The following is a 25,423-nucleotide window of genomic DNA, read 5'->3' on the forward strand; positions in this document are numbered from 1 at the left end:
CATTTCTTTAGTGTTGTCACATGAAAAGATATAATAAAATATTTACAAAAATGTGAGGGGTGTACTCACTTTTGTGAGATACTGTTTATGCCCACTCCTAACCTTTAATTGGTATTATATTGCCCGGTCGCCAATTTGTTTTAAATATGCATGCGCTATAATCTGGGTAGTAATTTTAAAGCTGTACCTATGCACCCAAGACTAATATCATTTGTAATAATTTATATTGAATTTTATCTCTTCACTGTGTTTTTAAAAAAAAGTAAAAAAATCGGACAATTGTGCAATAATCAATATTATTTGTATATATTACTGCTTTTACATGGTTTCTATATATTTATATATGTTTTTTTTAATATATATATATATATATATATATATATGTTTATTTGCTCAAACCTGTTATCAATCAGGACCCTACACCTGTGAACAGGTAAAACCGCAGTAGCCAATCATGAGCAGATACGCCATGACACACGCCCACTGTACCTTTAAAGCTAGTTAGTTTACACATGCCAGGTTAATTGACAAGTCCTATTACCTTTGAGGAAGAAGATTTTCATCTTCAAAACGCGTCAGGTTTATTCTGTGGGACTCCTGGCTACTGGAATTATGTTTTTTATATACATTTTATTCACCTTTTATACATAGTTTCTACTCAGCGCTTTTTGCCCGAGCACAGAGAGAGACAATTTTTTTGCCATAGGAGCGGATTTTATGTTACATGCTGTTTTGATACCTCATACCTGATTGAGGTTATAGAATCTAGAGTAAGATTCTCCTGTCAGTTTGTGTTAAATGCGTTTATTAAACTGAATTACATTATGTTCTGCTTCTGATGTTTTCTTGTATGGAAGACGTGAGGGACGCTTGATATCCAAAAGAACACTCTGACAGTGACGTCATCATTATTCGAACGACGCAGGCGGAACACCCCCTCCTTTCAAATGCTGTGCCGTTTCCTATCTGATTGAGGGTTTGTCCAGGAGATGTGAGGGTTATTTGAAAAACAGGGGAATCCGGGGGGGGGGCGGAGTTAGCTGCCAAGCAGAGAAGACGTACATAGAAAGAGCTCTCTGTGGGTTTACTCATAAACCAAAGTTATAACTACTTTATTCTAAAATCTGGACTCTGATATACTTGGATAATAGTCTTTAACTGTACTGGGGCATAAAAAAAACTGTGTAACCAACACATTTTAAAGACTTTATACAGCACGAGAAGCGGACAAGCCTGTGTTGGAAGCTGCATCAGTTCCAGATCTGAACCCTAACATCGAGACTTCAGACCACCAGCCTACTACACTCCGGAGGGTCGGGGACCCGCTCCGGAGGGCTGAGACACAGAGTCGGAGGATCTAACAGCTCGCAAGGGTGATCTGCACTAAGAATCCGCAGAGAGCAGAAAGACATTGAGGTCCTAAGAAGGCAACAGAAGCGGATTACGAGCGACCTAGCACCCAGGAGATTGTCACACCAAAGCTCCAAAGACACTGCGGCTCAGGAGAGAGGGGAGAGCAGGGAACCAAGCTCACCTATACCGGACCATCTTTGGCGCGAAACACCGCCATCTTAGTTGCAGCGTCCCTGACGGGAGCTTGAGGCGGGCCACAAGAAGTGTGTGAAGTAACTACAGAGGAGCGATCCTGACACATCTGAGGCTCAGCAAGTGGGTAAGAAACCGCAACATCACATACATCCTGACCATCTCCATCCACACGCCTAGCTGCCCGGCCACAAGTATAGTTGTCCACATACCCCACGTGACAACCAGGGCCTTGTAACTCACAGTACGGCCTCCTGCTTCTGCCCGGTCTAGCCGCGCAACAGTTACCGCCACCCTCCAAGAGAAAGGGAGCCACAGGAGAAAAGAGGACCCACTATAAAATATATAGCCCCCTGAGAAAGGGGTAGGAGAGACATTTAGCCATACCTCTTGCCATAATTCATGCTTCTTTAGGGCCGCTGTGGGAATCTGATAAGAGTGCTCGAGAGGCCCATAACTGAGGACAGAGCGGGGGGCGAAGGTTCTGGCTCACTGGTAGGAGCCTCAAATACGAACTGTGTACTAAGAAGGGTGTTATAAAAAGCCCCGAAGAATACCATAGTAGCAGCTGCATAAGAAGCTGGAAGTTTGAAACACACTAACAGTGGGTCTGTGTGCCCTGACAAAGAGAGACACTGCTCTTTTATTTTTAAGTACCACAACTGACCCTGCACAGTATCTGGGCAAATAGACACTCCTAGACCAAGCCTTTAACGCTACTAGCCTTCTAAACAAACAGGGGGAAAATAAGAAAACCTAGAATTCTACAGCCTCAGAACCCTGGGAGTCTGGTCTCTCTCCCCCCTTTCCCGCCGGTCCTTTTTGCCTGCGGGTCATACCCTGAGTACCCTTCCCCACGTCGTCTATAGGAGACACCTCCCCTGGAGAGAGACCCATTTGTCACAAAGAAACACCTTCCAGAGGGGTACAGAAGACAGTACCCTAGCCATTGATACAGAGGCCTGATTTACAGCGCAGGTTTGGGCGCCCCTTTCTCTCTGTTGATGCCAGACTGCTATAACATGTAAAATACCAAACGAAAGTCTGACCCCCCGCCGGTCCATGAAACAGCAGTAACATATTAGCAGATCAGCAGGTCTCCATTTACAATAGGCAGAACCACGATAAATAGAAATCTCTATATAACAATGTTGCAAGCCCACAAGCGGAAGCAGAAAGCTCATAATACACCGAAAAGAACAGTGGCTGACCACTTTCAACACATAACCAGACAAACCCATACCGGTTCAGAAGATGAAGGTTCAGATACAAGTAGTATCCCAGATAATCAGCTAAGTAAAGCCATGTCGCAGCAGCTGTCCCATTTACCAGCAACTGATAATCTTTCCAATAATTCAATGGACACAATTAGATCACTATTGGCATCCCATCACGACTCCCTATCGAAAAAATTCGATAGGTCACATGCTAACCTTAAGAGAGATATTGGCATAATTAATGAGCGCACTGAGGCGCTGGAGTGAAAACAAGAGGATTTGACAATTGATCACACCAACCTTCTTAACTACTCCCAGAGTCTAGCAAACCAGATCACAGATCTGGAATTAAAACTGGCGGATCTGGAGGACCAATCTCGCCGCAACAACATTCGCATAAAAGGGATCCCAGAGACAGTCCTACAACAAGACTTAGAAGTATATCTGCAAGAACTATTCAAAGCAATATTGGGACACACTGTGGGTGATGAAACACTCATAGACAGAGCACATAGGGCGATCAGACCTCAGTCAGCAGACGAGGGGAAGCCACGAGACGTCATAGCCAAAATTCATTATTACACATTCAGAGAAAAAATTCTTAGAACTATGGCTAAAGACAAAACCTTGCCAGACAAATACTCTGAACTACAGATCTTCCAGGACCTTTCACCACATACACTTCAGCTGCGGAGACACTATCAGCCATACACCAGAATACTGAGAGAAAACGTCTTGAAATACAGATGGGGATTCCCAGTGAGGTTATTCATAACTAAAGACAGCCTACAATTTATAGCTTCCACTCCACAACAGGCACGAGAGCTGCTCCATAGGTGGAAGTTCCCCCCGGCAGATGCGGAGGACTGACCATCCGGACAAGTGAAAGACAGCGGCCTGAGGGCTTCGGCACCTGTATGGGACCCACTCCCACAAAGGTCTGCTTCAACTTTAAAAAAGGCTCAGGTACTCAGAGACTCATCTGCACCTAAGAGTTCATGATGGATCTGCTCATAATCATAGCCACATTAAACATCAGGTCATAAGTTCAGAGACTTCTGTGAGGAAAGCCCTCACACCACATCCGGAGGAGGCTTGAGATGACAGATGAAGATGGGTGAGATCATTTGAACATAGATGTTATAAATTAATGGTTGCTCTATGCATATAAAGTAAAGAATGGACTCTAAATTTATCTGCACTAGAATGTTAACTCAGTTACTATTGTTATGTTAGAAATGCTATGCTATGCTATAAGATCTGTTAAACGTATAAATTAAATGTATAAATTTAGGTTGGTCAACCCTGCAGACATAAATAAGGTTGACTAGGCAAAATGTATAACTCGGGCCTTGATGCATGACCCTAGTACATACACCATAGTCAATCACTACCCATTAGTTAAGAGCGGGGTAATCTTTCAAAGATAGACACTGACTTCATGCACATTAGAATGCCATCTTAGTTAATACTGTTTTACTAGAAATACTCAGTTGTGCCATAAACCCTACTGAATGTGTGTGCTCAATATATAAATTTAGACTGATTAGACTTGCAACAGTCAATATGACGGATTAAAAATAAAATTCAGACCACAACGCCAGACCTTAACGAATACCTTGCAGTAAATTATTAGTCAGTAGATTACAGTAGAGTACCACGCACTCTTAGTGACTTTCCCATCTGATGTCGCTATATAGGAGCGTTGTATAACTTATAGCCTCTCCCTGTCTAGACAGCAGGGTCTCGCTTACAATTTAAAATATTGTTGCTGTTGTTTTGTATATTATGTTTTATGTGTTATATATGTTATACATAAATTTATGATTATTATACTGTTAATGATACTTTGGACTGGCGGGGAGCAAGACTCCTCTCTGCTAAACTCCACCCCACCAATTTAAGTTGTGTTCCATTGGTCATGTACCAACGGGAACACTCATTGTGAAAGTGTTTACTTACCACTTTTAGACATAGTCTTTAGGGCACCTGATATCTTATCCATTGTGAAAATATTTAGCTAGGGAGATTCCTACTCCTGATCTCCCTGACTTACTAGCTTGGTCGCTAGCGCCCTTTTTCTTCAGACCTGTGTACCTTCCTCTACCCTATACTTACTCACGCCATGACACCAGTTAGATTAGCCACCCTAAACTCGCAGGGTTTAAATTTGCCCATGAAGAGAAAGCTCTTACAGAACTATCTACAGACACATAAAGTACATGTCCTATTCCTCCAAGAGACACACTGGACCAGAGACGCCTGGACAGTCAGGGTGTTCAAGAATTACCCAATATGTGAAACTGCATCTAATGCAGAGGGGAAGTCCAGAGGAGTAGCTATCCTGATTAGTAAAGATCTGACTTTCCAACTAGAACACATCGAAAGGGATGAAGAGGGAAGGTTCCTGATACTTGTCTGTAATTTAGAGGGGACCCTGTACACCCTGGTCTCCGTTCATGCACCTAACTCCAGACAAATCCCCTTTTTACGAAAGCTTTTATCCCGAATAAGTCAACTCAAAAGGGGACATTTGATTATTGGGGGGGATTTCATCATGGTGTGGGATCCACTACACGACAAACGATCAACTTTGACAACACATGCAGACCGTAATATCTCCTCGACCTCTAATGCATTTCGCAAACTCATGTATCAGTATGATCTCTATGATGCATGGAGATGTTTAGCACCCACAGAAAAATATTTTACAAATTTCTCTAAGGCCCACAACTCCTATTTGAGAATTGACTACATACTTTGTGACTCATGGACCCTAGACCAATTTGCAAACCCATACATTAAACCATGCACATGGTCAGATCATGACATGGTCTGTCTGGACTTTACTGGCATACCATCACTGACCAGTAGACCCCCATGGAGGCTCTCTGAGGAATGGATATCAGATGTAGAACTTCCCTCACTTACTATGACAATAACAGACTTCATGACACATAACGACATAGGTACTACAGACATAGACATGATATGGGCAGCTTTCAAAGCCTATCTTTGTGGACATTTTATTAAGAAAACAGCCCAATTCAGCTCATTGCTCACTAGCTAAAATGTATGGAGAACTCCGCAACTTGGAGACTACCAATAAATAGAACCCTAAGCCCCAGATAGCCCGACAGATAGGCCTTATCAGGGAGGAAATAGCCAAACGAGAAACTTTAAAAGTGCAGGATAATTTGCACAGACTTAAACAACTGTACTACTTTAAGGGGAACAGAGCAGGTTGGTTACTTGCCAACAAACTTCGTAAACGAACGCAACAGAGTAGGATTGCCTCAATCAAAACACAAAATGGAATTGCTCACTCACCTATGGAAATTGGAACAGCATTCGCCCATTACTATTCTTCCTTATGCAACATAGCGACCTCAGAGTCACTAGATAGAGCGAATTCTGATGATATAGCCAAGTTTCTAAGGGAGCTAAACCTACCCACCTTGGCAGAGGATGCTAGAGAAGCCCTAGAAGCATGATTCACGATAGAGGAAGTTAAAGTAGCTATAGCCAGTCTTTCCCCCCACAAAGCTCCAGGCCTAGATGGGTTTACTGTTACCTTCTATCAATCCCTTAGTTCTATACTGTCCCCAATACTACTTCAACTATACACAACAGTTGCTGAGAGAGGTAGCTTTATCCTGGAATATTTGGAAGCCAATATCATTACAATACATAAAGAGGGCAAAGACCCTACACTGTGCTCGAGCTATAGGCCAATCTCGCTTATTAACGTAGATGCCAAAATTTACGCTAAAATACTAGCCAATAGACTAACTAGTCATCTCGAATCCATTGTACACCTAGATCAAGTGGGCTTTGTCCTACATAGACAAGGTTCGGACAACACCCGACGCTTATTAAACATTTATTCAGAAGCTGCGGATTTTGGTCTCCCCATGCTCACCCTGTCATTAGATGCTGAAAAGGCATTTGACAGGGAATATCTATTTCAAACTCTGGTGATATTTGGCGTCCAGGAAAAGTTACCGGAATGCGGTTAAGGCACTGTACTCATCCCCCACAGCACTAGTGAGAGGACTAGGGTTCTGTTCCCCCAGGGTACAGATAAGTAATGGCACTAGGCAGGGATGCTTCTTGTCCCCGCTGCTGTTTGTTCTAGCAATAGAACCCCTAGGAGCAGCTATTAGGGCATGCCCTAATATACAAGGACTCCAATTACATGACACCGTCCAGAAGCTGGCCCTGTTCGCGGACGACCTCACAGTTTTCCTTACAGAGCCATTAGACTCCCTCTCCCCCCTTCTACACCTATTAAGAAGGTTTGGGGAACTTTCCTATTACAAGATCAATGTCAGCAAAACAGAAGCATATTTTCTTAATATTCCCTCGCATGAGAGAAGTAGGATTCAATCTCTCTATTCTTTCCAATGCTATACAAGAGGTATACGACACTTAGGAGTGTTTCTTTCTCATATGAGATCTAGCATCATTAAGGAAAATTACGAGGCCCTATTAAAAAAAATTAACGTAGAGCTTAACTCTCAGAGGTCTAGTGAGATATCGTGGATGGGTAGCGGTGCAGCCCTTAAAATGATGATACTTCCCAAGCTTACTTACCTATTCCGCTGCATCCCTATGCCGATCCCCACATCACTACCCAGACTCTATTCAATTCCTACATTTGGAATGACAAAAGACCTCGCGTAGCTGCCCACATCCTCCAGGCACCAATTGAAAAAGGGGGACTGGGCTTACCAAATATAAGAAAATATCATGAGGCAGCTATGATCACCCATGCTTCAGCGTGGGGGAAAGAGCTCCCCATGACTAGGTGGAAGGAACTAGAGCAGGCTTCATTGCCAGCATACGTCAACCTTGAGGATCTCCTCTGGCTGCCCTCACACTGGCAATCGAAAATTCATGTTGCTAACAATATAGTTAGAGGATGTCAGGAGCACTGGCTGAAATTGCGGCATAATAAATATATTGCCCCACACCCCTCACCCATACATCCCGTGCAGGGCCTGCTTCTTGGACTCCCAGACATTAACCTTAGTGCTTGGCCTAACACGGGTATAGTCTCCTTGAAAGACTTCTATGGCAACAAACAGCTAAAAACGCATACATCTATGCTAGAACTAACCACTTTGACCCCTAAGTTTCAGTTCAGTTTATTGAGATTGCGGACATTGATGAAATCCTGGGGGTTTTTGGAAAGTGAATTGCGAGAGCTCACCCCTTGGGAACAAAGATGGGACACTAACCTTCAACTATATAAACCTCTGTCAGTACACTATCAATGTTTACTTACAGAATCCATTGTACCCAAAACAGTACATATGGATGCCTGGGAAAGAGACCTCCAATGCACATATGAGCCGGAGGAGTGGAACAGGGCAATAGCCCTAACTAAACAAGCTACTCACTGTGTCACCCTGTATGAACTATTTTTCAAAATAATTACGAGATGGCACCTAGTGCCTGCAAAACTAGAGAGACTCTACCCAGATCATCCCCTTTGTGTTGGAGAGACTGTGGGGAAATAGGCACCCCGCTCCATGTCTGGTGGACTTGCCCAAAGTTGACCAGTATATGGAGCAATGTTGAAAAGGTCAGTAGAGAGCTAGAACTATTGGATAAATTAACACCGGCCCTAGCAGTATTGCATCTTGGGGTGGGGAAACTCCCCAAACCAAAGAAAAATGTACTTCTGTGAATCCTTACTTCCACTAAACTACTTATTGCAAGAAATTGGAAGAAAAGTCAAGCCCCTAGATGGCAAGGTGTCATAGATAATGTCAACCATATCAAAAATATGGAAAACTATGTCTATAGGGAACTCAGACGACTGAATGACTACTGCTTAATGTGGGAACCATGGGAAACTTATTGGACACGTATGTTACCTCCTCCAGATTAAATGCAGACACTATAGGAACAACCCTAGGAACCGATCTCTGTAAACTCCCAATCCTCCAATCCCCTAATAACCAGCAACTGCGCTATGAACCACCCCATTATCCCACACATATATATAGACTAGATACGGACATGACTAAGCAGATAACGCAGCTTTCCTGACTAATATATCTAGTGGAGTGAAGTTAGGTATATATGGCCCCCCTGTTCAGAACCCCGAGGAGAGATGGAATGGATGCCCTAATTGACTATATTGCTAAACTAAAGGTTACCCTATATTTACCTCCTACATGGAAAAAGATAGACTAGTACAGTTCATATGTAATTGTGAAGGTGACCTCTGTAAAAATGAGGCTTAAGAAAACTGATGTGCAGTGTGAAATTATTATAGAAAAAATTCTCTTTGTGCTGTTGTTTCTATGCTATGTACTTAGTTTTTGAAGTATGCAATGTATCTTATGTTTAATACATCAATAAAAATTACCTGTTAAAAAACAAACAAAAAAAAACCAGGGGAATCCTTTGACAGTGATGTCATTACTATCTAAATACCTAATTTGATTGAAGGTCTGTCCGTAAGTAGACTGACTCCCCTTCCTGGATTCCTTTATCAAGTGAACAATTATTGGACATTGTATTTCAGCATCTCGCTGTATATATGTGTTTATATCTTATTTAGGTGTAATTGTGTAGTGTTTCTCTAGTGCTTTGTATACCTATCTTTTCTCTACCTATATATATATATATATATATATATATATATATATATATATATATATATATATATATATATAAAAATAAATAAATATATATATATATATATATATATATATATATATATATATATATATGAAACCAGGTTCCGTAAGGAGAAAGGGAGAACCGGAGACTTTGAGGCTTGAAAAAGTGGTATTTATTCAGCAGCAGTTGCCGGATACATAGGTGAGTAACTCAACGATCACCTGACGCTTTTTGTGCATGCACACATGCGCTTCATCAGAGGCTAAGGATCACAGGTAATACTATGCCTTATATACAAATAGCCAGCCAATGGGCTCATAGTAAGATCCCACATTACAGGCCAATTAGGTTAGCTGATAATAAACAGCACCAGTAGTACTGATCATGAAGATATTTATACAGGGCAAAAGATTATACAAACTTATCATACATAACAGACAAAGGGAAAAAGACGAACTCCTATGTCTTAAGAGAATTGATTAACATTATATAGAAATAAAAAAGTAAAAATAGAGGACATTCCCTAGTAAACAAAAAAATATATATAATGAATAAATTAAAAAAATAAAGAGTAAAAAAGAAATAACTTATATGATACAAAGATTATATAATCATTAAAATCAATTGAATTGCTAAGGAGAACAAAACAAAAACTAAATGAATAATGATACTATACTACTTTAAGCTTTTAGCTTGTTACTGGAACATGGTTATTAATCAGAATGCTAGAATATTATGACCATTAATTATATGGTATTATTCTACAAATAAATCTACATCCATTCTTTTGTTAATACCTTCAGGAACCCTTGTGTGCAATTTAACTATCCAAAATATATATATTTTGGATAGTTAAATTGCTGTAGGTCTAACGTGGTGTCAGGTTAACGCATGAACAATAGGTGTTAAGTTGGTTTTTTTTTATGAGCCATTCACACGAGGCATCTATGTGCAGCCACCAATCAGCAGCCACTGACCTTGGAGACCGTTACGACCAAGAGAATAAAGCAAAGTTGATAATAGAAATAAATTGAAACTTGTTTAAAATGGCATGCTTTTCTAAATCATTAAAGAAAAAATGTGGGTTTCATGTCCTTTTAATGACCAAACTGTATAGCATAGACGTCTCTTTGATATTTGTATAATCATAAATGATGTATAACAGAAATACTGTTTAAGAGGCACAAGCCTCAGAAGCTTAATTAGAGGACTGTGATATTACGTGGGTTTTAGGCTCACTATAATCTGATACCTAGACTGTCATTAATTTCAATAAAAAGGAAAATATACTTTTCCATGACATTATTCTTGTATTTATTCTTTTTAACATGTTAATATTTGTCTTACAGAGATGGATGGAGCACAATATTTAACCAAGCCTGTTAATGAGTCAAAAATGGAAGAAAATCAAGGTAACATTAACACAATGTAATGTAATTCTAGCATTTATTGTATTATTTATTTGTTTGTCGGAAAACAGTTCTAAAGCATAAAATGAAAATGATTTTTTGTGTTTATTTTTGGTAGATAGTGTCAGTCGGTATTGTCAGGGTGTTTTTCCAGTGATCACAATCCCAAAATGTTTCTGCCATTAATATCCCTTAATTTCAAAATCTTTACCTCCCGAAAACAACACAAAATAATTATCTTCATTTTAATCTTCCAATTTTGTAATCCAAAAACCAAATGCACAGGATTAAGGAAAAGCACAATTGCAGTTTTGTAGATTTAGCGATTACATCACCAGTAGGGAAGTACCTGTATGTTGATCAGGGCTGCCTCTAGAAATGTTGAGGCCCCTGACTGAGACAGTAGTAAGCCCCCCCCCCCCCCCCACCTCTTATATTTTGGCCAAAATATATTAAGCCTGCCAACACGTCATGTGTTTCGTATATACCAAAATTAACTGAAAGGAGCAATGTCAAATACATTTCATACTCTGCAGCATGCATAACAAGTTCTTAGTAAATGGTAACATATAAATTGGAAACCAACACACAAAATCAATTAAAGGGGCATAGAACCCCATAAACAACTCTCAAGTTATTTCTGTTATCAAGTGTGCTTCTCTTGGTATCCTTTGTTAAAGGAGCAGCAATGTACAACTGGGAGCTAGCTGAACACAACAGGTGAGCCAATAACAAGAGGCATATGTGCGCAGCCTCCAAATAACATCTCTATTCCAGTAGTGCATTACTGCTCCTGAGCCCACCTAAGTATTCTCTTCAACAAATAATACCAATAGAACCAAGCAAATTAGAAAGTTGTTTAAAATAGCATGCTCTATCTGAATCATTAAAGTTTTATTTTGACTTTTCTGTCCCTTTAAAATATATATTAAAAAATCCAAATTATTTTCATGAGAAAAAGTTTCAGTGAAAACAATTGACTTTTTTACATAGTTTAAATATTTAAACATAGGGTGGTTGCAACCCCTGAATAACTTTAGAAAAAAGCAGTAGTTACATGTGATGCTTCATACAGGGAGTGCAGAATTATTAGGCAAATGAGTATTTTGACCACATCATCCTCTTTATGCATGTTGTCTTACTCCAAGCTATATAGGCTCGAAAGCCTACTACCAATTAAGCATATTAGGTGATGTGCATCTCTGTAATGAGAAGGGGTGTGGTTTAATGACATCAACACCCTATATCAGGTGTGCATAATTATTAGGCAACTTCCTTTCCTTTGGCAAAATGGGTCAAAAGAAGGACTTGACAGGCTCAGAAAAGTAAAAAATAGTGAGATATCTTGCAGAGGGATGCAGCACTCTTAAAATTGCAAAGCTTCTGAAGCGTGATCATCGAACAATCAAGCGTTTCATTCAAAATAGTCAACAGGGTCGCAAGAAGCGTGTGGAAAAACCAAGGTGCAAAATAACTGCCCATGAACTGAGAAAAGTCAAGCGTGCAGCTGCCAAGATGCCACTTGCCACCAGTTTAGCCATATTTCAGAGCTGCAACATCACTGGAGTGCCCAAAAGCACAAGGTGTGCAATACTCAGAGACATGGCCAAGGTAAGAAAGGCTGAAAGACGACCACCACTGAACAAGACACACAAGCTGAAACGTCAAGACTGGGCCAAGAAATATCTCAAGACTGATTTTTCTAAGGTTTTATGGACTGATGAAATGAGAGTGAGTCTTGATGGGCCAGATGGATGGGCCCGTGGCTGGATTGGTAAAGGGCAGAGAGCTCCAGTCCGACTCAGACGCCAGCAAGGTGGAGGTGGAGTACTGGTTTGGGCTGGTATCATCAAAGATGAGCTTGTGGGGCCTTTTCAGGTTGAGGATGGAGTCAAGCTCAACTCCCAGTCCTACTGCCAGTTTCTGGAAGACACCTTCTTCAAGCAGTGGTACAGGAAGAAGTCTGCATCCTTCAAGAAAAACATGATTTTCATGCAGGACAATGCTCCATCACACGCGTCCAAATACTCCACAGCGTGGCTGGCAAGAAAGGGTATAAAAGAAGAAAATCTAATGACATGGCCTCCTTGTTCACCTGATCTGAACCCCATTGAGAACCTGTGGTCCATCATCAAATGTGAGATTTACAAGGAGGGAAAACAGTACACCTCTCTGAACAGTGTCTGGGAGGCTGTGGTTGCTGCTGCACGCAATGTTGATGGTGAACAGATCAAAACACTGACAGAATCCATGGATGGCAGGCTTTTGAGTGTCCTTGCAAAGAAAGGTGGCTATATTGGTCACTGATTTGTTTTTGTTTTTGTTTTGAATGTCAGAAATGTATATTTGTGAATGTTGAGATGTTATATTGGTGTCACAGTCCTTATTCTGGAATCTAAAATTACAGAAGTGTACCAGTGAGGAATAGGACCACAATTAGCTGAGTTCAACATGAAAGTATAAAAGTATTGAGTGTAGCAAAAAGATACTGAATACAGCAGAATGCTACTATGGAAAGCAGCTGTATTCTTATATCACCAGGCTGTAATTAATGTTGTAGGATTTGTTGGCTATTTCTCCCTATGCCTGCCACCTGTGCTCTGTGTAAGCACTAAAATATTTGCAGGAGGGAGGAATAATGCCGGGAAATCCATAGGAGCAGATTATGCAAACTTAACAAATGTTTGTTATAGAACAAGGCAAGGTGAAATGGCCCAGAGTAGAATTATTAAGTAGTATAGTATGCCTACGTGTATAAGATACCAGCAAGTTAATAAACTGCCCTTAGGAAACCCTTACTTGGTTCAGGGAATAGGATTGGTATCTGGTATTGTATATGTGAACGCACGCAACAAGAAACAAAAAGAGGAATTGAAAGGTAACAGCTTAAGTATATATACCGGAATGTAATGCGATTTAGAATAGGAGGTTTAGCACTTACATTCGGCTTGTTAGAACGGAGCTCCGGTTTGTGAGAGCGCTCAGTTGCAGAGCAGTATGCAGCAGGCGGATGACGTCACCGCGATGAGACTGAAGACGGCAGTTAGTGAGTAAGTCTAATGTATTCCCCGTGAGACGTGCAGCAGCTTCTGAGAGGAGAGGAAAATGGAGACAGAAGTTAGTAAGGAATTAGAGATGGAACTCCGGTCCGGTAAGCGACAATTTAAGGCAACTGAAATGAACAGCGTTCAAAACAGATGAGGAGGCTTGGATACCAAAGGCAGCAATGCTTCAATACTAAGCAAAGTAGGTAGGGCCTAGATCAGTTATAAATAGGGTGGAGTTGGAGACACAGGGAGAAATCTTAAAGGCACAGTGATTGCTGGACCATAAAGTTAATTCAGATAAATGTCCTGACAGGATCCCCCCTTCAAGGAGCACCCCCGGTGATCAGGGACCAGGAGAATCCGGATTCCTCTGGTGGAACCGAGTTACAAGCCTAGGGGCAGAAATGTTAGTAGCCGGTTCCCAGGAGTCATCATCTGATGAGTAGCCCTTCCAGCTCACAAGGTATTGTAAAGCTCCACGAAAAATACGAGAATCAAGAATCTCTCGAACCTCATATTGCAACTCGGGATCAACGGTGACAGGGGGGTGATAAAGATGAGATGAAGAATCTCTAAGTGCTCGATAAGGCTTCAGTAGAGATACGTGGAACGTTGGGTGAACTTTCAGGGTGTCAGGCAATTTGAGACGAAGAGCGTTTTCGTTAATCACATGTTCAACCGGGTACGGTCTAATGTATAGGGGAGAGAGTTTCTTTGAGGGAGTGTTCATCCTGAGATTTTTTGTGGAGAGCCACACTAAATCGCCTTCAACATATTTCGGAGGAGGGGTTCTGTGTCTATCGTAATACCTTTTGTACGTCTTCTTTGCATTTTCAATAGAGGATTCAATAATTCTGAAGTTGGAAGAGATCGTATCCGAAAATTCTGAGATGGTAGGTGATAAGGAATCCTGGGTAGGAAGTAGCTGAAAATTAGGATGAAAACCATAGTTGGAAAAGAACGGAGTTTGGTTAGTTGTAGAATGTAAGGTATTGTTGTAGCAGAATTCTGCAAATGGTAGATGGTCCGCCCAGAGATGCTGTTGAGAGGAACAGAAAGATCTTAAGAATTGTTCAAGCCACTGATTACAGCGTTCGGTTTGTCCGTTGGACTGTGGATGATATGCAGAGGTCAACCTTCTATCAATGTTAAATAATTTACAGAATTCATTCCAGAGTCTACTGGAAAATTGGGTGCCTCTGTCACTGAGGATGGTTTTGGGTAGACCGTGAAGTTTAACTACATGTGAGATCAGTAAGTGAACGGTCTCCAGAGAGGTAGGTAATTTCCTAAAAGGGATGAAGTGACACATCTTTGAAAACAGATCTACAACGACCAAGATAGTATTGCATTTTGAGGATAAAGGCAAATCCACTACGAAATCTAGAGCTATTTCTGACCAGGGTCTCTTTGGAGTAGGTAACGGAAGTAAGAGGCCGTATGGAGGTTGTTTCTTCCTTTTTGAAGTAGTACAAATGGCACATGATGATACATGTTTTACGATATCTTTAGTCATGTTAGACCACCAATAATTCCTTTTTGCTAACTCTTGCGTCTTGGCGATGCCAGGGTGACCAGCGAGCAAAGAATCATGGACTGAATGTAGTAAGGATGTTCGGAGAGTTGGGGGAATGTATAACCTACTGTTATGATAATAACAACCATCAGAATGGAGCTGTAACAGTTGTAGGGGTTTAGTTTGGTCCTTTTGTTGTTCATGGCGAACAATAGGTATGGAATCATATGTGAAACAGATGAAGTTTTGTGATGGAAGCAGGGATTGATGATGCAGGTGGGACGGAGTGTCCAATGGTAGGCGTGAGAGGGCATCAGCTTTATGGTTTTTTGCAGACGGTCGGTAGGTTATCAGAAAATTAAATCGAGAAAAGAATAAGTTCCATCTGACCTGTCTTGCAGAAAGAGTTCTTGTGGATTTCAAATACTGAAGATTCCGGTGATCAGTGTATATTAATGTTGGGATGGTAGTGCCTTCTAGAAGATGACGCCAGTGTTCCAGTGAGAGTTTTATAGCTAGAAGCTCCTTATCTCCGATGGGATAGTTTTGTTGCGCCGTATTGAGGGTTCTTGAAAAAAAAGCAACTGGATGTAAAGGTTGCTTAATATCCTGTCTCTGGGATAGAACCGCTCCAACTGCATAGTTGGAAGCGTCGACTTCTAAGACATATTGAAGTTTTGGGTCTGGGAAATGCAGGATGGGAGCACTTGTAAATTTCTGTTTGAACAGATCAAAGGCTTTTTGTGATTCATCTGTCCATTTAAAAGGTATATTGGCTTTTGTCAGTCTGGTAAGTGGGATTGCTAATTTAGAGAAGTTTTTTATAAATTTTCTGTAAAAATTAGCAAATCCCATGAAGGACTGTACCTGACGTCGAGTTCTAGGTGTAGGCCAATCTAGGACAGCCTTTATTTTGTTATTCTCCATCCTTATACCTAGGGGAGATATCTCATACCCCAGAAATGATATTGTCTGAGAATTGAATATGCATTTCTCAGCTTTTGCATACAAGAAATTTGTTCTGAGTCTAGAAAGAACTTGCCTAACATGGGAGACATGTTGTTCTAAGGTTTTGGAGTAAATCAGAATGTCATCCAGATACACAACGATAAATATATCTAGGATGTCTCTGAATAAATCATTGATTAGATGCTGGAAGGTAGCAGGGGCGTTACATAACCCGAATGGCATGACGACGTACTCGAACAAACCGTAGCGTGTCCGAAACGCCGTCAGCCATTCGTCTCCAGCTCTAATTCGGACAAGGTTGTAAGCACCTCTGAGATCAAGTTTTGTGAAATATTTAGCTCCCTCTAATCTCTCTATAAGCTCAGGGATTAGAGGTAGAGGATAACTATTCTTGACCATGATTTTATTTAGTTGTCGATAATCAACTATAGGTCTGAGGGAGCCATCTTTATTTTTAACGAAGAATATACCTGCTGCTGCAGGGGAAGTTGAGGGTCGGATGAAACCCTTCTTGAGGTTTTCGTCAAGATAAGTTTTTAAGTGTGCGAGTTCTGGATTGGAAAGGGGAAATATGTGCCCACAGGGGATCTCTGAACCTGGGTATATTTCAATGGGGCAATCGTACTTCCTGTGTGGAGGTAGACTTTCAGCCTCCTTTTTACTAAAAACATCTGCAAAGTCTTGATAAACTTCGGGTATGGTGAGGTCAATGGGAGCTACTGAGGTGTGTAAAATAGCAGGTGGGAAACAGGTTTTTTCACAATAATCAGAGTGAAACTGAAGTGTAGAAGTATTCCAGTCAATGTGTGGATTGTGAGTGTGTAACCAATAAACACCAAGGATAACAGAAGAAAGAGGTGAAGAGATTACGTCAAAAGAAATGTATTCTCTATGATGATCATGTGTTGTTACAAGTAAAGGGATGGTATGGTATTTTACTGGCCCTGTAGTTATAGTTTTGCCATCTATACCTCTCAAACAGACAGGAGACCTTTTTTGCATCAAGGGTATTTTATTAACATCAACGAATTCTTTGTCAATGTAAGAAGCTGTGGCACCGGAGTCAATTATCGCGGATGCGGGGAGACGGTGTTGATCCCACTGCAAGAGAAGGGGTAATTTTAGGTATAAAGCATTGGTATCTTGAGTAGTACAGCAATAAGAAGGTTGCAAGTTCTTACCCTTGTTTTGTCTGAGAAGGGATGGACAATCTCTGGCTGTGTGGTCTTCTGAAGCACAATAAAGACAGAGGTTGTTAGATCGTCTTCTTAGCTTTTCCTGAGGGGTTAAAGGGCCCTTTACAAAACCGATATCCATAGGTTCTGTAGTAGTTTTTGATGTTGCTGAGCTATGGGATATAGATACTGGTCTTTTTTGATATGGATCATGTGTGGATTTTTCCTGATGCCTTTCTCTTAGGCGTCTATCGATGGTAATGGAAAGGGTCATAAGCTCCTCTAGGGTAGGGGGCAGTTCTGAACGTGATAGCTCATCCTTAATCCCATCAGAGAGCCCTAACCTGAACTGGTTCCTGAGCAAAAGATTGTTCCATTGGGAATCCTTTGCCCATTTTTTAAATTCGGTGATGTAGTCCTCTACAACCCTTTTCCTTTGTTTGAGACTACGCATTGCATTTTCAGCTGTAAGCTGTTTATATGGGTCCTCATATAGCTGACCCATAGCTGCAAAAAAATTATCTAAAGAATTCAAAACATCTTCGTTATTCTCAAAAAATGAGTTAGCCCAATTACGGGGTTCACCCCTTAAATAGGAAATAGTGGTGAGAACTCTGACCCTATCATTTGGGTATGTATGTGGTTTAAGTGCAAACATCAATAGACAAGCATTTTTAAACTCTCTATAGAGAGATCTGTCTCCATAAAATTTTTCGGGAGCACTAACCTGGGGTTCTATAATGGGTACTCTTTTATCCACTACATCCCTGATATAGGCTTTGAGCGTGTCATTCTCTAATTTTAAGGTGTTGAGGCCATCTGTTAGCAAATCAACCCTTTGCTTTAGAGTTTGCATATTAGCGTTGATCTCTGCTGGGTCCATAGTTATGTTTGCTTAGTATTCTGTCACAGTCCTTATTCTGGAATCTAAAATTACAGAAGTGTACCAGTGAGGAATAGGACCACAATTAGCTGAGTTCAACATGAAAGTATAAAAGTATTGAGTGTAGCAAAAAGATACTGAATACAGCAGAATGCTACTATGGAAAGCAGCTGTATTCTTATATCACCAGGCTGTAATTAATGTTGTAGGATTTGTTGGCTATTTCTCCCTATGCCTGCCACCTGTGCTCTGTGTAAGCACTAAAATATTTGCAGGAGGGAGGAATAATGCCGGGAAATCCATAGGAGCAGATTATGCAAACTTAACAAATGTTTGTTATAGAACAAGGCAAGGTGAAATGGCCCAGAGTAGAATTATTAAGTAGTATAGTATGCCTACGTGTATAAGATACCAGCAAGTTAATAAACTGCCCTTAGGAAACCCTTACTTGGTTCAGGGAATAGGATTGGTATCTGGTATTGTATATGTGAACGCACGCAACAAGAAACAAAAAGAGGAATTGAAAGGTAACAGCTTAAGTATATATACCGGAATGTAATGCGATTTAGAATAGGAGGTTTAGCATTTACATTCGGCTTGTTAGAACGGAGCTCCGGTTTGTGAGAGCGCTCAGTTGCAGAGCAGTATGCAGCAGGCGGATGACGTCACCGCGATGAGACTGAAGACGGCAGTTAGTGAGTAAGTCTAATGTATTCCCCGTGAGACGTGCAGCAGCTTCTGAGAGGAGAGGAAAATGGAGACAAAAGTTAGTAAGGAATTAGAGATGGAACTCCGGTCCGGTAAGCGACAATTTAAGGCAACTGAAATGAACAGCGTTCAAAACAGATGAGGAGGCTTGGATACCAAAGGCAGCAATGCTTCAATACTAAGCAAAGTAGGTAGGGCCTAGATCAGTTATAAATAGGGTGGAGTTGGAGACACAGGGAGAAATCTTAAAGGCACAGTGATTGCTGGACCATAAAGTTAATTCAGATAAATGTCCTGACAATTGGTTTCACTGGTAAAAATAAATAATTGAAATGGGTATATATTTGTTTTTTGTTAAGTTGCCTAATAATTATGCACAGTAATAGTCACCTGCACACACAGATATCCCCCTAAAATAGCTATAACTAAAAACAAACTAAAAACTACTTCCAAAACTATTCAGCTTTGATATTAATGAGTTTTTTGGGTTCATTGAGAACATGGTTGTTGTTCAATAATAAAATTAATCCTCAAAAATACAACTTGCCTAATAATTCTGCACTCCCTGTATTTGTTTTTTGTTAAGTTGCCTAATAATTATGCACAGTAATAGTCACCTGCACACACAGATATCCCCCTAAAATAGCTATAACTAAAAACAAACTAAAAACTACTTCCAAAACTATTCAGCTTTGATATTAATGAGTTTTTTGAGTTCATTGAGAACATGGTTGTTGTTCAATAATAAAATTAATCCTCAAAAATATAACTTGCCTAATAATTCTGCACTCCCTGTATAATAACATATCCAAATCAGAGATTATCCAGAGAATAGTATAATTCTGTTAGCAAAATGCTTCTAGTAAACGTTATTACTGTTTTTTAGTCATATTTGCACATATGCCGAGGGTCTGTGCACCAGTATTCAAACACCATGCCAGCTCACCATCTGTAAAGACTTTATGTTGTGTCATTTAAGCAACTTGACTCTGAGAAGGTGTTGTTGTATGAATACTGGTGTATGGGCCCTTGCAGCATATGTGCAAATTTCACTAAAAACAGTTATAAGTTCTACTAGAAGCACTTTTTGACAAATATTCTATTCCAATTGAAATGCACATTTCAGATTTGACCTTTCCATTTTAATTTATCCCCTAATATATCAGTTTTGTGAGGACAATTAGGGATAGGCAATTAAATATACTGTGCAGATAATGCTGTGAGGAAATCCTGTTAGATAATTGCTTTAACAATTCTATGTTCAACACAGCCTTTGCTCCCACATACGCCAACTTATATTTAGGTTGGTGGGAGCTTTTTCGCGTCTTTGGAGATAGTAATCCATTAAGGGAGAGTATACTGTGTTATGGTCGATATATCGATGACCTCTTATTTGTTTGGAGAGGTAAGAGGGAAGAGATCCCCTCCTTTCTGAATTTCCTTCAAGAGAAATTCAGTGTGGGCTCTGTACCAAAGCTGAGGAGACGGTTCTTTTGAGCGCTGCTCACTGTTTCTGGATGCTTGTCTCTTATTGCCTGTTTCATTTTATTGGTGTCCCTAATTGTCCTCAACAGGAGAGATAGTCAATGGGTAAACTTCAGTTTAAACATGGTTGCACCCATTACTTTATATAAACTCTGTAGACACATGTTCCATAACTTAAACACAGACAAATGCTGAAAATAGTCTGGTTTTAGAAAGAAGAATACAGGCACAGCTGTTTTTTTTTTTATATAACACCAAACCAAATCAGAATCAAGTCAGTAACACAAAAAAGTTTAACATGAGCTTTTGGAGGGAAGAAATGAAAGCATTTAATTACTTTGTACATCCCACCAGACATCAAAGTCTTGCAATTGTTTTATATAGATTGCAGTAGTTTGGTTTGTGCACACAGTAGTAATAATTTTCAAAATGTATTGTATCCAGAAGATCATCTTTGAAAAAGTTCAACACAGTAACACAAAACCTTTCAAAGAGTTGGCCTTCTGGAAAAAAATATTCTTTAGACCCATATCATTACTTTGTACTCCAACTAAACACAAGTACTACACATTCTACACAAGTACTACCCAATCTATACATATTTTCCTATAGATTTCAACACACACACACACATATATATATATATATATATATATATATATATATATATATATATATATATATATATATATATATATATATATATATAGAGTATATACTCACCAGCCACTTTATTAGGTATACCTGTTCAATTGCTTGGTAACACAAATTGCTAATCAGCCAATCACATGGCAGCAACTCAATGCATTTAGGCATCTAGACATGGTGAAGACGACTTGCTGAAGTTCAAACCGAGCATCAGAATGGGGAAGAAAGGGGATTTATGTATTTAAGTGACTTTGAACATGGCATGGTTATTGGTGCCCGATGGGCTGGTCTGAGTATTTAAAAATCTGCTGATCAACTGGGATTTTCATGCACAACCATCTCTAGGGTTTACAGAGAATGGTCAAAAAAAGAGAAAATATCCAGTGAGGGGCAGTTGTGTGGAAGAAAATGCCTTGTTGATGTCAGAGGTCAGAGGAGAATGGCAGACTGGTTTGAGATGATAAAAAGGCAACAGTAACTCAAATAAACACTTGTTACAAGCTAGGTATACAGAATACCATCTCTGAATGCAAAACCAGGTCCGGATTAACATAGGGGCTACAGGAGCTGCAGCTCATGGCCCCCTTCTATAAATAGGCACCTAGTCCTCTGTGTACTTGTTTTTTAATTATTATTATTATTTTTTTTATATAAGGCTGGCAGTCAGGGTCTTATTTTAGGAGTGTTTTTTTTTTGTATGGTGGAAGATCAGTTCTATTAGGAGGGAGTTTTTTTTGTAATGTAGCAGTCCGGTGTTTTAAAATTTGTCTCGACGCATAAGAATGCAGGACCACGTCACTTTCGGGTGATGTGGCATCAGCTGTTGGAGGTGTGTCGCACTCATTGAGAATGCGCAAGTGGCCCAACCTCTCAAAATCAGCTGTTTCAGTAGCAGCAAGGGTCGAGGAGTTATATGGACATTAGTCTTTATTGTGCATGCGCTCCCGACACACTCCACGCATGCGCACGGCATCAGAGGGTCCAGGATTTATACAGGCGAGTTGCCTTCAGTGCGCATGCGCGCGGTGACGTACAATGGGGGAGGAACAAACATACAATTTGAAATAATATTAAAAAATATGTAAATCGCAAATTATCAACACTTAAAGTATTAGGCGGATTCAATTAAAAAAATTCCTTTACGGGGGGCGGAGCCGACCAGCAGCCAAGATGGTCGTGTGAAGCTTAAGCTCCGTGAGACCAGCAACCAAATAGAGCTAATCTAGGAGTGAAAATCGACTAAAAGCAGACCTAAACCCAAAATATCGGGTACAGAAGCTCCGGAGACATTGGGTAATATACCGTATCGCGGATTAAGTCGGCTTTCAACACACATCTTGGAACATGCCGACGACAGAGGCCTAGCCGCATGGCGTTTGCCATCCACTGCAGTAGCAAAGAATAATTACAGCAGCATGTCAGTGCAGCGATTTCACTAACTACCGCTCAGACCGCAATGATCACTGTTCAGCTTACCACACGGTTTAAACAGGTACCGATGGGCTCATAACTTTCTAAATAAACTTTATTACATGCAAGGATAAGCCAGATTCCTTATTACACGCAGCGGCCTAATTTATATATTACGTGGTGCTCACAGTGTTAGCGACAGATCAACAAGCACTCACATGCTGTCTTAACCTGATATAACAGCAAATAATTGCATATTACTCATCTGAGATCACTTGAGAGGGGGGTCAATGCCATCATATAATACGCAGTACACGTATTCACAAAATTGAAAAACCACACGCTATATCACAATTTACTGCGTATACAGCCACAAGTACGCCCATATTGCACCTCAATAAAATATCGGACTATACATAAGCATAGAACCCCATCATCACATGAATATGACATCAAAACGCACTAAATCGGATAAGCCACCCAGAGGCTTAAATACCCCAACGCACAAATTGCATAATTTTTTTAAAACTGCTGAGATTGCGACTGAGGGGACAACTGAGGTGGAAGACATCATAAGTGACACTACTGATACTACATCTGATCCTGATAAACAGGCTCCATTAACAAGAGCTGACTTACAAGCTTTACCCTCCAAGGAGGATTTCACGTCCCTAATCACACATGTAAGCAAGATCATTAAATCTAGCCTCGCAGAGGTGAAAAAGGACATTAATGAAATTGGTAACAGGATAGAACTCCTGGAAGAGGATGCAGAACAAACCAATAGATTTCTAGACACCCAAGCCAGACAATCAACCCTGCATCAAAATTTAATAGAACAACTGCAAGATCAAGTGGAAGACCTTGATAACAGAGGCCGTCGCCAGAATCTTAGGATAAGAGGCATCCCTGAGACGGTACAGACAGGACACCTTCTCTCATACTTAAATAGACTGTTTAACACTATCTTGGACACAGAAGAAGATATAGAATTTCCCATGGATAGATATCACAGGGCGCTGAGACCTGCCCCTAAAGATAAAGCACCACCTCGAGATGTCATTATTAAATTTTCCAGCTTCAGGGATAAAGAAAACATTCTAACAGCGGCCAGGAAAAAACATCCAATCTCATTTGAGGACAATTCCCTCTCAGTCTTTGCTGATCTTAGCCCCATGACCCTGAATAAAAGGAAGGAGACCAGACATCTAACCTCACATTTGAGAGATTTGGGGATCCCATACAGATGGGGCTTCCCATTTTGTTTGAGAGTGATCAAAGGAAATGTCACAGCTATCTATAAATCACCTGATGACATGGACTTCTTCTGCTCACAACTGGGCATCTCAAAGCCAAAAATGCCTAGCATATCGAATAAAGGAGAAGAACATGCTGATAACGAAGATGGCCCATCAAAATCACGAGAGTCCGGCTGGAATAAAATAACCAAGAAAAGGAAATCTAAAAATCAGACTTCAGACCTTCTGCAACTCCCAGAATGAACAGTCCATACTTGGGCCTTAGCTGCTCAGTTCAAGGTTAAAGTATTACCGAATTAATGTCAAAGATGGACATGAATATAAGAATTGCTTAGTTTTGACTGATAGACCCATCTTTTAATTTGTCCTTAGACTAAAACATAGACAGATGCTATGTCAAAGCTACAATTAGAATTGTCCCCCTACTCGAACAACATGATATATTGAATTCTTTGTTAGTGTTAATTTTTAACTTTAAACCCATATAGGATATCTCAATTCTACAGGTTGCTGAGTCACACTACTGTGTGACGAGAACCCCCCCCCAATGTTATTTTACAAGGACCCCCCTATTACAGGGGACTCCATGTTGTATCCCTACTGTTTTTTAATTTTCATATTAATCTCAATGTCTTTGACTGTCAACGAACATGCTATCGTTGAATCTAATACTGTCTTTTTATTATTTCAGAGATCCTGTGAGTTTTGTATTGCCGTATCTTCATCTCTCTCCCTAGTCTCATCTTTACTTCTCTCTCCTTACCCAAGGGTGAACAGAACCAAGGTAAACCCTCAGACTGACAATCACAGAAAGAGTACTAATCAACATAATAGGCCTAGAATAGAGAATGATAGTTGCTCCTTCAACACTAAATATGGCTGACAACCGAATCAAATTAGTTTCTCAAAATGCCAAGGGACTAAACTCCCCTACAAAAAGGTCAGTCGCCCTATCTAGTTTCAAAAAGATGTTAGGGAATATTATTTTCATACAAGAGACACATTTTCCTAGGGATAAGATGCCCCAATTCCACAATAGAGAGTTTCCTGTAGGCTATTTTGCATCTCACACGCAGAAAAAAAACGGAGTGGGAATATTGTTTAGTAGATCAACCCCATTTCAGTTGCAGCATAGAATAGAAGATAACGAGGGTAGATGGATCATACTGGTAGGCCACCTGCACCACCAACTTATCACACTAGTTAATGTTTACGCGCCGAACAATAATCAATACAAATTCTTCCAGAAACTAACAAACAAAATATTGTCCATACAAAAAGGCGCACTGATAGTGTCTGGCGACTTTAATGTGGCGATGGAACCAGAATTAGACTGCTCTACAGGGCAGAGCTCAGTTACCTCATCTTCAATACGTAAAATCAGTGTCAACCTTAGAAAGCTCTCCTTAATTGACGCATGGAGAACAAAACACCCCAGTCAGAAAAATTTTACCTTCTACTCTTACCCACATAAGTCATACTCCCGCATTGACTACATTTTCATTGACCAACT

General features: G+C 40.3%; 1 protein-coding gene across 1 annotated transcript in view; it reads left to right on the forward strand.

The window, feature by feature from the left end:
• The window catches only part of LOC128651951 (protein-lysine methyltransferase METTL21E-like), a 187,814-nt gene that overhangs the window by 20,384 nt on the left and 142,007 nt on the right, over window positions 1–25,423 (forward strand). Inside the window, exon 2 of the mRNA XM_053704912.1 lies at window positions 10,751–10,813. Within this exon, the coding sequence (XP_053560887.1) occupies window positions 10,753–10,813 (61 nt within the window). The 5' untranslated portion in view covers window positions 10,751–10,752. The remainder of the gene's footprint in view (window positions 1–10,750; window positions 10,814–25,423) is intronic.

The sequence above is a fragment of the Bombina bombina genome, chromosome 3 (genome assembly GCF_027579735.1).
Source record: "Bombina bombina isolate aBomBom1 chromosome 3, aBomBom1.pri, whole genome shotgun sequence".
Classification (NCBI taxonomy): domain Eukaryota; kingdom Metazoa; phylum Chordata; class Amphibia; order Anura; family Bombinatoridae; genus Bombina; species Bombina bombina.